At 39.4% G+C, this 12,102-nt stretch overlaps 1 protein-coding gene across 1 annotated transcript in view; it reads right to left on the bottom strand.

The window, feature by feature from the left end:
• The window catches only part of MAP3K5 (mitogen-activated protein kinase kinase kinase 5), a 215,670-nt gene that overhangs the window by 39,864 nt on the left and 163,704 nt on the right, over positions 1–12,102 (bottom strand). Inside the window, exons 16-18 of the mRNA XM_047770111.1 lie at positions 8,831–8,958; positions 7,818–7,954; positions 5,715–5,820 (exon numbers count right to left, since the gene is read on the bottom strand). Of these exons, the coding sequence (XP_047626067.1) occupies positions 5,715–5,820; positions 7,818–7,954; positions 8,831–8,958 (371 nt within the window). The remainder of the gene's footprint in view (positions 1–5,714; positions 5,821–7,817; positions 7,955–8,830; positions 8,959–12,102) is intronic.

Genomic DNA, 12,102 nt, shown 5'->3' with positions numbered 1-12,102 from the left:
GGAGGAGAGCGCCTGGTGAAGGATAAGGGAACCAGGCTCCTCAGGTCACCGGTCCTTAGTAGAAAACTGTTAGGATTTCTATTCATTTATGGCTTCCCCCAAAGTGATCTTTTTTATTTTTTGTCTTTTTAGTGCTGAACCTGTGGCATATGGAAGATCCCAGGCTAGGGGTTGAATTGGAGCTGCAGCTTCTGGCCTATGCCACAGCCATAGCAATGCCAGATCCAAGCTGCATCTGAGAACTACACTGCAGTTCACAGGGTAATGCCAGATCCTCAACCCGCTGAGCAGGGCCAGGGATCAAACCTGCATCCTCATGCATACTAATCAGATTCATTACCACCAAGCCACAAAGGGAACTCCCAAAGTGATCATTTTTTTATGATGTAAATAAAGTCAAGTGGTCATTGAGAAAACAATGTACTGAAGCCTACCTACCACTCTTATCTCTGGATCTAAAATGATGAAAGAATTTAAGTTGTAATATAGGAGTAGAATTATAATTGGCCAAAAATACAGTGAATTTAAAAAATTGGACATTCAAGTAATATCCTAACAATAAATTATGCAATGTTTTTATTCATCAGATGATATTTCAAAGGGTGATATCTGCCAATGGTGTTTAATTATTCCCCACAGAGCGAGTGCCAAAAAAGCAGGTTTAGTCATGTGTTCATATTTGTTCTCCTTACTCCACAAGCATATGACACAATATTTTATATGAAGAGACTGGCAGAGCTGGATAATGAAGATGCAAACCAATCTAAACATTAGCTGAAGAAAAACGAGTGAGAGTATTCACTCTAAAACCCATACCTCACATATATTCATTCAAATAAGAAATTAAAATGATCTATTTTAGAATTTCTCTGCCACTGCAACCACCTTGGGAACCACTACAATGTAGTGGCTAAAAGCTTAAACTGTGACAGAAGCAGATCACGGCCAAGGACAGCAGACTTGTGGTTCCAGGGGGGAGGGAGAAGGAAGGGGGATGGATGGGCAGTTTGGAAGCAAACTGTAACATTAGGAATGGATGGGCAGTGGGATCCTACTATACAGAACAGGGAACTGTGTGTGATTGGGTCACTTTGCTGTACAACAGAACTTGAAGAAACATTGTCAATCAACTGTACTTTAATAAAAAAATAAATAAAAATTAAGAATAAAATAATTCTAACTATTTCTACCCCTAGAAAAAAAAAATAAGCACTTTGTTAGAAATACAATTTGCAACTATTTATTCCCAGTTTATGGCTTTTCTTTTTCTTTTTTTATTACTCAATGAATTTATTACATTTATACTTGTACAATGATCATCACAATCCAATTTTATAGGATTTCCATCTCACAGCCCCAGCACATCCCCCCGCCCCGAACTGTCTTTTTATTATTCAATGTTTGTAATTTGAAGTGTAAAATTATTTTCATAATATGTTTTATTTAAAAAATAGAAACAAAAAACTTAAACTTTGATGTCATGCTATGTGTACTCATTCATTTAGTGAATCTATGCTGAGGACCTGCTGTGTGCCAGGCACTTAGAATAGGGCAGTGGAGGAAACAGACAGATATCTCTGGGCCTGTGGAGTTTACATTTTGCAGTGGGAGACAGACAATAAGTCTAAAAAAAAGTAAATCATATAACATGTTAGAAAGTGATGTGTTATGATTAAAGAAAAAAAAAGGAGGGGATGAGGATCAGAGGTATCCAGGAGAGGGCTGCCACGTAAATAGGGCAATCACAAGCCTCTGAGGTGACATCTGAGTTAAGACTTGAAGGATTGAGGGACTTAGCCATGCAGGTAGCTGGGAAAAGAGTGTTATAGATGGAAAAGCATGTGCAAAGGCCCTGTGGCAGGACCCTGCCTGGTGTAGTGGAGGAAGGGCAGGAAGGGCGGGGTTTCTAGCGCAGAGTGAGAAAAGGGGGAAAGAGTAGGAAAAGGGTCTAAAAGGTAACAGATTCTGAGAAGGTCTGAGCCTCGTCCACCACTATAAGTAAGGACTTCAGCATTCATTTACTCAAGATATACCACTGAGGTCTCTGAGTGATAGGACTTGACTGATGTTTTCAGAGGATCACTCTGGCTGTGGTGTAATCACTGGGGCAAGAGTGGAAGCAGAGAGAACAGGCTACTGAGGGCATCAGGTGAGAAGTGAGGCTGGCAGCCCTGGAGGCAGCGAGGGGCTGGTCCACACTCAGACACATTCTGAAGGCAGAGCCAATAGGTTTCTCTGGCAGATTGAGTCAGAGTGTGAGAGAGGAGAGGCACCATGGATAATTCTAAGTTTGGAGTGGAGTGGCCAACTAAGACAGAGAAAAGTGTGGGTGGAACAGGTTTGGGGAGAAGAAAATTAATTCCATTTGACATGTTAAGTCTAGTTTGCATTGCAGCTCTTTTACTTAATAGTTTGTGACTTCAGGCAAGTTCTTTAACCTCTTTGAACCTTACTTTTCTCACCATAAACTGGGAAAATGATGCCTAAGGATTAGGGTTGATAAATGAATCTCAGTGAAATAATATGCAACACACTGAACACAGTCAGGGGTGCAGAAACCACTCCATAAGGAGTAGCCACTGCTGCCTTTCTTCTCACCCAATCACCAAGTTAGACAGCTCACTGTCTTTCAGCTCAGTCCAAGAGAGGTTGCCTGCACCTGTGACTTGGCCAGCACTGAGTTAGTGCAGTGAGGCCTGCAGGCCCCAGGCCTCAGGATCAGTGCAGGCGACAGACCCATGCACGTGTGTCATACATGCCACACCGAATAAGGCCAGTGCAAGAAGTCCAAGCTAAGGGATCCTGGAGCTCTGCTTTACTACAAGTTCTCTGGGGATCTGGGGATCAAAAAAAAGTTTTCAAGACAGACTCCCAGACATGGAGAACAGACTTGTGGTTGCTGAGGGGGAGGAGGAGAGAGTGGGATGGACTGGGAGATTGGGGTTGAAGATACAAACGATTACATTTAGAGTGGATAAGCAATGAGGTCCTGCTGTACAGCAAAGAGGACAGTATCCGATCTCATGGGGTAGAACATGATGGAAGATAGCATGAGAAAAAAAAATATAGATATACGTATGACTGGGTCACTTTGCTGTATAGCAGAAATTGGCACCACACTGTAAATCAGCTATACTTAAATTAAAAAAATATCAAAAATGTTTTCAAGAGAAGTAGAAGATATTAAATTAAAATTTTGGTGTTCCCATTGTGGCTCAGAGGGTTAAGGACCCCAATATCTCCATGAGGATGCAGGTTTAATCCCTGACCCAGTGGGTGAAGGATCCGGCATTGCCTCAAGCTGCAGTGTAGGTCGCAGATGCTGCTCAGATCCAGCGCTGGCGTGGCTGTGGTGTAGGCCTCAGCTGCAGCTTTGATTTCACCACTCGCCTGGGAACTTCCATATGCCACAGGTGCAGCCGTAAAAAGAAAAAAAAATGAACATCTTGCCCGAGTGTCTGAAAGTAAGGATTTTCCACTCAGAAGTTCCTGAGTCTTGGCAGTATCTGAAATGTCTCCTGCCAAATGGAGTAAGAGGAAAGATATGTAACGATATTTAAAGTTACTAAAAGGATGAGAATTAATTTTGTTCAAAAAGAAAAGGCATTCTACGTTACGTTTGATTCTGTGCCCTGAAAAACCCACTGTTGTGAGAGCAGGAACCGGCTCAGCGCTGTTGACCAAATGTTCTGAGGAGAAAACATACAGATGTTCTCTCTTTCTTCCTTTCCCCTTTCTAGGCTCCCAGAATAGATGCTTCAGCAAGGTGGCGAGAAAGGTGGCTTAGAGCAAGATGAAGGGTAGATTACAAACCTGCGTTCTATCATTTACAAACTCCTGTGACTTCCGGCTGGGTTAGACCTTCCCTCTCTTAGTTTCCTCATCTGCAAAATGGAGGTGCTTCGTCCTCCCTCACAGAATTCAGAAATGGGGGCATCTGGTCATGTTGCTTTATATGAGACCAAAGATTACTCATTAACCCACCTCCCTCTTTTTTTTGGCTAAATCTCTCACTTCACGTGACTCAGCAGAATGGAGTGATTGGTCTCTGGGCTGGAGGCCAAGGGTGAGGTTCCAAATGGGCTCCTTATAAGGGTTGGGTAGTCCGTCCCTCTGAGCCTCAGTTTCCCTGTGGCCACTGATACCGTTTGGGAAGTCCCTCTGCCTCTGCCCTCTCCGGATTTTGCTCCAGAGGCAGCTCAGGAGCTGCCTTGCCTAATTTCTCAGGATGGTTTTCTCCCCACCCTACTTCTGTGTTAGTGAGTCACTTCCTTTTTCTGAATTGGAATCTTACAGTTATTTATGTTGTGAGGAGGGGAAGAGACCAGAGGAGTAAACAGATTAGGAAAGAGGGAAACCATAATCCAAATGGGAAGTGATTAAGGTATGAGTAAGAATCACAGAGAGGTTGGGCTAAGGACCAGTTAAAAAAAGAAATCTTGTCCAGGTTATAGTGGTTGTAGACCAACCAGGAGAAAAGTAATGACATGAAAGGAAAAACAAATAACAAATTGAGAGTTAAAAAGAAAACTTCACAAAAGTTTTTGCACAGCAAAGGAAACCCAAAACAAAATGAAAAGACAACCCACAGGATAGGAGAAAATACTTGCAAATGAAGCAACTGACAAGGGATTAATCTCCAAAATTTATAAACACCTCCCAAAGCTCTATAACAAAAAAACAAACAACCCCATCAAAAAATGGGAAGAAGATCTAAACAGACAATTCTCCAAAGAAGACATATAGATGTCCAAAGAAACACATGAAAAGGTGTTCAATGTCACTAATTATTAGAGAAATGCAAATTAAAACTATTATGAGGTACCACCTTACACCAGCCAGAATGGTCATCATCAAAAAGTCTACAAACAATAAATGCTGGAGAGGGTGTGGAAAAAGGGAACCCTCTTATACTGTTGGTGGGAATGTAAACTGGTGCAACCACTATGGAAAACAGTATGGAAATTACTCAAAAAAAAAAATAGAATTACCATTTGATCTAGTAATCCCACTCCTGGGCATCTATCCAGACAAAACCATGACTCGAAAAGATATAAGTACCCAATGTTCATTGCGGCACTATATACAATAGCCAAGAAATGGAAGCAACCTAAATGTCCATCGATGGAGAAATGGATAAAAGAGATGTGGTACATATATACAATGGAGTATTACTCAGCCATAAAAAGGAATGAAATAATGGCATTTGCAACAACATGGATGGACTTAGAAATTATCATGCTAAGTGAAGTTAATCAGACAGTGAGACACAAACATCATATGTTATCACTTATATGTGTAATCTAAAAAAAGGACACAATGAACTTCTATGCTGAATAGAAACTGACTCACAGACTTTGAAAAACTTAAGGTCACCAGAGGAGACAGGTTGGCAGCAGGGGGATGAGCTGGGGGTCTCAGATGAAATGTTGTAAAATTGGGTTGTGATGATAGTTGTACAACTGTATATATAATAAAATTCATTGAGTTAAAAAGATTCTTCAGCAGCATGAAGCTGGAGACTGAGCAGGCCACAGAAATACAAGGTAAGCAATGGGCCAGATCAAATTATGTGTAACATTCTTCAGTGAGCATCAGAAGATATCATCACTACTGCTTGTGAGAACACAGACTAAATTTATCTCTCACATTATGCTCAAACATAGCAATTATTTCTTTAATTACACAAGATCTGTATCATTGCAAAAACATACCAGTAAAAGTTTCAGTACATGGATTTATGCCAGCCAGCCTCTTTGATGTCCCGAAATCAGAGATCTTGAGAACACCACTATAGGTATTAATCAACACGTTGTCACCCTAGAGAACAGAGAACTTTAATTAAAAATGTTACCTTTCTCCCAATACTGTTTGTGTTTGGCTTGAAAGTCTAATAAGGAAAGGCATCCTTCCAGCCAACAAGAACACTAATTCTATACTTTTCATTAACACTCATGCTCAGTGGTGAATTCTTTTTCCTTTTTTTTTTGTCTTTTTGCCATTTCTAGGGCCGCTCCTGCGGCATATGGAGGTTCCCAGGCCAGGGGTCGAATCGGAGCTGTAGCCACCGGCCTATACCGGAGCCACAGCAACGCGGGATCCAAGCCTACACCACAGCTCACGGCTCACGGCAACGCCGGATCCTCAATCCACTGAGCAAGGTCAGGGATCGAACCCGCAACCTCATGGTTCCTAGTCGGATTCGTTAACCACTGAGCCACGACGGGAACTCCTCAGTGGTGAAGTCTTGACATCGTTTTTTTTACACATTATCAAGTTCACAAAATGCTACTCAAATCACAAGTTCCATTGTGGTTCTGCTGTGGTTTACAGATAGTAGGCGCTATCTGTGTTTGATATGGGGATGATAAGTTAAATTAAAATATTTATAACTTCCCACTTTATTTTCTTTTCTATGTTGTTTTACTTCTTTTCCTGGAATACTTAGGGACAACACAAATACATGAGGTTTGATAGCTGGTTTTAAGGTAGTAATATTAACTTACTTTCAATAGTCCAAACTTTGTCAAACTTACTAGTTGAGTTCTTTGAAAGGTGAACTTCATAAATTATCTAATTTTATTTTAACCCATGAGTATATGGTACTTGCGCGAAGTAGGGATTTTATTTTTTTCCTTCTACATACTCATCCATTAACTGAACAAATATTTATTGAGTATCTACTACAGGCAAGGATACAAAGATTAACCAGCCTGTAAGCTCCTTGGAACAGGGACCATACCCTGTTTAACTTTGTTCCTCTGAGCCACCAGCCCTACAGAGCATCTAAAACAGTGCCAGGCATGTACTGGAAACTCAACCTTTGTTGGCTGAACATAGTTAAGGAATTTATTCCTTGAGTAGACGAGATAAGACATGAATATCAATAACTAACTCAGAGCAGAGTGACGTATTTCTGCTATTTCTAGAATTTATTTATTTATTTATTTATGTACCTATTTATCTTTTTAGGGTCGCACCCATGGCATAAGGAAGCTCCCAGGCTAGGGGTCGAATCAGAGCTGCAGCTGCCAGCCTACAGCACAGCCACAGCAATACCAGATCCAAGTCTTGTATGCAACCTACTCTGCAGCTCACAGCAACATTGGACCCTTAACCCACTGAATGAGGCCAGGGATCAAACCAGCATCCTCATGAATACTAGTCAAGTTCTTAACTCAGTGAGCCACAGCGGGAACTCCTATTGATTTATTACTTAAAAACATTTTTTTTAATGGCCACATCCGTGGTATATGAAAGTCCCTGGGCCAGGGACTGAAGCTGGGCCACAGCCATGACTTATGCCACAGCTATGGCAACGCTGGATCCTTAACCTACTGCACCAGGTAGGAAATGGGACCTGGGCCTCCGCAATGACCTGAACCACTGCATCAGGAGTCTTAGCCCATGGTCCCAGAGCAGGAACTCCTACGGTTTATTTATCATTCCTAATTAACAACCATAACATAGGAGTTCCCATCGTGGCTCAGTGGTTAACGAATCCGACTAGGAACCATGAGGTGGCAGCTTTGATCCCTGGCCTTGCTCAGTGGGTTAAGGATCTGGCATTGTTGTGAGCTGTGGTGTAGGTCACAGATGTGGCTCGGATCTTGCGTTGCTGTGTCTGTGGCGTAGGCCAGCGGCTACAACTCCGATTAGATCCACAGCCTGGGAACCTCCATATGCCACAGGAGTGGGCCTAGAAATGCCAAAAAAGACACACACAAAATAATAATAACCATAACATAATATAACTTTTGCAAATAAAACAATAACCCATCAAGGACCTTAAGAAAACGAAGCCTAGTGCATCCTACCTTTATATCCCGGTGAACTATCTGATTATCATGGAGGTACTTTAATCCTTCCAGTATTTGCTTTGTATAAAAGCCAATGGTTTGCTCATTGTCTTTCAGTGGGCCCCATTTGGAGCGAAGGAGAGCAGAAAGACTTCCTGTAAGTAGAGAGAAACAGCGGATAAAATCGTACCCAAATGAGATCTTTAAAGCGCATTAATAATGTAACATTAATTTAAGCTAACATTTATGGTTATTCACGGTGGCCTGGGGAATGTACTAGGTATTTGGGCTCAGATATAAATAGAAAAATATCGCTGCTCTGAAGATGGTCATTTAGCAAATACAGTTGAAGTAGAAGGTCACTCAGTTGCTAATCTTTAACAATGTCACAATGACTGATACAAAAACAGCTCCGATGTTTATTTATTATCACTTAATAAACTGTACGGTAATGTCATATGTCTAATTTCTCTTTTAATTTAGACAAACTAAGACCTGTAAACTAGTAAATCCTATTCAATTTTACTCCTTTTCAAGGCCCTAGAAACAAGATTTTTTTAAAAAGTTGTTTTTTGAGATTTTCCTATATTTTTATTGAAGTATAGCTGATGTAAAATATTATATAAATTTCAGGTGTACAACACTGTGAATCATAATTTTTCAGGTTTATATTCCATTTGCAGTTATTATAAAATATTGGCTATAATCCCTGTGTTGTACAATATATATGCTTTGCAGCTTATTTATTTAGTACATAGTAGAAACATACACTTTTTTTTGACCATTTTAATCAGTTTTATTGATTCATGCTTTCAGTTCTTATTCAGTTAAAAACAAGGCATATTAAATACATCCTCTTATTGCTCTATAAATGCATGTAGCTCATTCTGTATATCAAAAGTAATAAATAATGGTGATAAAACACCAAGACAGTTATAAAAATGACAACCCAGCCTCAAACATACTATTTAACAGTCCAATCTAGAACAATAGAAACATACGCTTTTTAAAGAAAGAACACCATTTCTTACCTCCTGGGACTTGCTCCATGAAGATTTTAATGAAACCATTCTCACTGAAAGAGCCCAGATACTGGACAATATTTTTGTGCTTCAGATGCTTATGCAATGCTATTTCTTCATGCAGCGGCTGGGAGTATCTGAAAGACGTGCAAATGCCAATGAGCTAATTATGCGGCCAGACCTTTGCATACAAATTTAAGCACCACAAATTGAGAATGCCAGCTACATATATGCCCACATATGAAATCAAATATGACTATCTAAGGCCTTTATTTCTCATCACGTAAATTCTGTGAAGTTGGAGCTGCGGTAGGGTCTGAGAGGAAATGTGTCAGGTACTCTTCTGGGCCTTGGGCATAGATTAACTCATTTCTCACAGTAACCCTTTGAGAAGGTACTACTAAGATGCCCATGTTACACATAAGGAAACTGATTCACAGAGAAGATAACTAACTTGCCCACAATCTCAAATCTAGTAAGCAACAAAGCTAAGATTTGAACACAGGAAAATTGAAATCACTCACACAGTGCACTGTCCACATTAACCTGACTTTCTAATCCATGGGTTTCATAACACAAGCTTATTATTCTAGGAGATTCTTGCCCAGGAGGATCAAAATTACAAATGATTTTAATATTCATTCTAGAACTTACTGAAAGGCCCAGTAACTCTTCAGTAGAAAACATAGAATCATTTATATGCCAAGTCTCTTTGATTCTACTCTAACCAATTCTATTTTATCATGATTTTTTTTACCCAATCCTAACCAAGCCTTCATACTGAAAGACCAGCTTTAGACTAGACCTCAAATTCATGTACTTGGGGTATATGCTGCTTTCAAATCATAAGATGAAAGTGTTTTATATTTCTGGAACAGACAGAATAACACTTTTGATGATTATCATAAAGTTTATAGGCTCTTAATAATCCTGAATACTATCACATATTTTATATATATATTTTTTTTGTCTTTTTTTTTCTTTCAGGGCCAAACCCGTAGCATATGGAGGTTCCCAAGGTAGGGGTCGAATCGGAGCTGTTGCTGCCGGCCTTCGCCACAGCCACAGAATCACCAGGTCCGAGCTGCGTCTGCAACCTACACCACAACTCACGGCAATGCCGGATTCTTAACCCACTGAATAAGGCCAGGAGTCGAACCTGCAACCTCATGGTTCCTAGTCAGATTCGTTTTCGATGCTCCACGATGGGAACTCCCACATATTATATTAATGTAACTATCATATAACTAACTATGATAGGGTGTCAGCAATGATAAACATAACCAGAGACTCAAAGCTATTCCCTAGTTTTTTTCCTGTTGTACAGTGGAGGCTACAGGTATGAAAAGCGGTAACCACTAAATCATAAAATACAAGCCTGATGCCTCATAATTTCCTTTAGTCCTACATGTAAGAAATGCTCAGATCCTACAATGGCAAATCCACACAGCAGAATGGGATTTTTTTTTATGCCACCAACAACAAATACTAGAATTGGTTAGTATTGAATAATACCACTTTCATGAAGCTTATCAGCATAAGCTATAAAGCTAAAGCAATTGGTAGGTTACAAAAATCCAAATTCCTTTAATTGAAACAAGTTTATAATCTGTGAAAAATATTACTCAGATAGTTGCCAACAACAGCAACAAAAATTGACTTGCATATTAGATCTTTCGGTCATTTTTCTTTAGAATTGCTCTGGGAACTAAAGGCAGGTATTAAACTAACCCCTTTAACAAGATATCAGTTAGGGATAACACCACCACTTTAATTATTGCTTGAATGAAATAACACAAGAAATACCAATACCTAGTGTTACCAATGAGATACTAAGGTAATGACTCTCAACAATGAAGACATTCACAAGTTATTTCTCCAATGGAGTTTAAAACACGATATTAGCACTAGTAAATAAGATTGCTCTTGAAATGTATGAGATAAATTTGTGGAAATATTGGGATAATTCTATGGATTTAGTAGATCAAGATGACTAAATAATCTGAAGCAAGAGACTCAATTTATGATAATTAAAGGGCTCCCACATCCTGAGCCTCTATTAAATATCAATCATAAATGTTCAAATATAAGACCCCGGAGAAACAAATATATCATACACATCCCTCCATATGTAACCGAAAGAGAGCCCAAAAGTTGCAACAGTCAGGAATCCTCTTAGCTAAGAATTTCCAATATGGAAATGATTAGTAATACCCAGCAATTCTCACTAAGTGTAAGTGAAAGTTTAAGTACCAAGCACTAAATAAGCATGACATTATAATTTGTTCAGGTCAATAAGTTATGCTTGTCTACGGGAATTATAAGAAAATCCATTTCTTCTCAATTAGTTGTAACAACAGTAGGAAGACATGGTGGAGATAAACAGAGATACTTAAATGCATTTTGCTTTGAAACATTATTAAATCACACAGGTCTCCAGAGCACCTCTCCTGAGTCAAATTCCCTTACAACCATCCAAACCAGTGGCTCCCAACCTTGGCCGAACATTTGCAGATCCTGGAAGGATTTTAAAAAATAACCAATGTCCACATTTATAATATTTATATTATTACATTATAATATATTATATTTATATTATTATATTAAATTATATTTATTATAGATTATTTATTTATTATAAATTTATAATAAATAATTCTATCACCACCCCAGAATTTTGAGGGGTAGGGCCTGAGTATCAGTATTTTTAAAAGTTCCCCAGTTGGCTCTAATATAAAGCTGGGTGGGAATATTGAAGTAAATTGTTGAGGGGTGTGTTGAATGTTATTGGAAGCCAACCTGAGATGAACAACTAGTTGGACTAGATTATGAGAGGGTCCTTAAAAATCCACCTGCTCATTACGACTACTCTGAATCTTTAACAGAGTGTTTTAAGAGTGTTAGGGAAACACAGAAGAAGCTGTTTTTGTTGCTATGATCCTTCACTACAGATGGCAGTGCTTAATGTATGCTGGATCATGCATTAGTTACACCCATCCTCCATCTTGGCGATTATCCTTTGTAACTGCTACCTTTTTAAATGAAACCTCGAAACCTCTCCAGGGCAAGGAGAGAGAAATACCTTTGTGTGTTGTATCTCACATTAATATGATAGACTTCACTGTAATCTTCCTTTATAGTAATGAAAAGATGTCCCATGCCAGCTGTTCAAGAGAAGGGCTTGCCAAGCAAGCGTTTTCAAACAACCCATGTTATGCCAAATAGATCTTTGTTGGTGCTGGTGTACTCTCTGTGTGCATAGTGGCAGCTGGATAAACTTA

The sequence above is a fragment of the Phacochoerus africanus genome, chromosome 2, assembly GCF_016906955.1.
Source record: "Phacochoerus africanus isolate WHEZ1 chromosome 2, ROS_Pafr_v1, whole genome shotgun sequence".
In the NCBI taxonomy this organism is placed as follows: domain Eukaryota; kingdom Metazoa; phylum Chordata; class Mammalia; order Artiodactyla; family Suidae; genus Phacochoerus; species Phacochoerus africanus.
The sequence above is the reverse complement of the archived record's forward strand: the minus strand, read 5'-3'. Positions and strand labels throughout refer to the sequence as shown.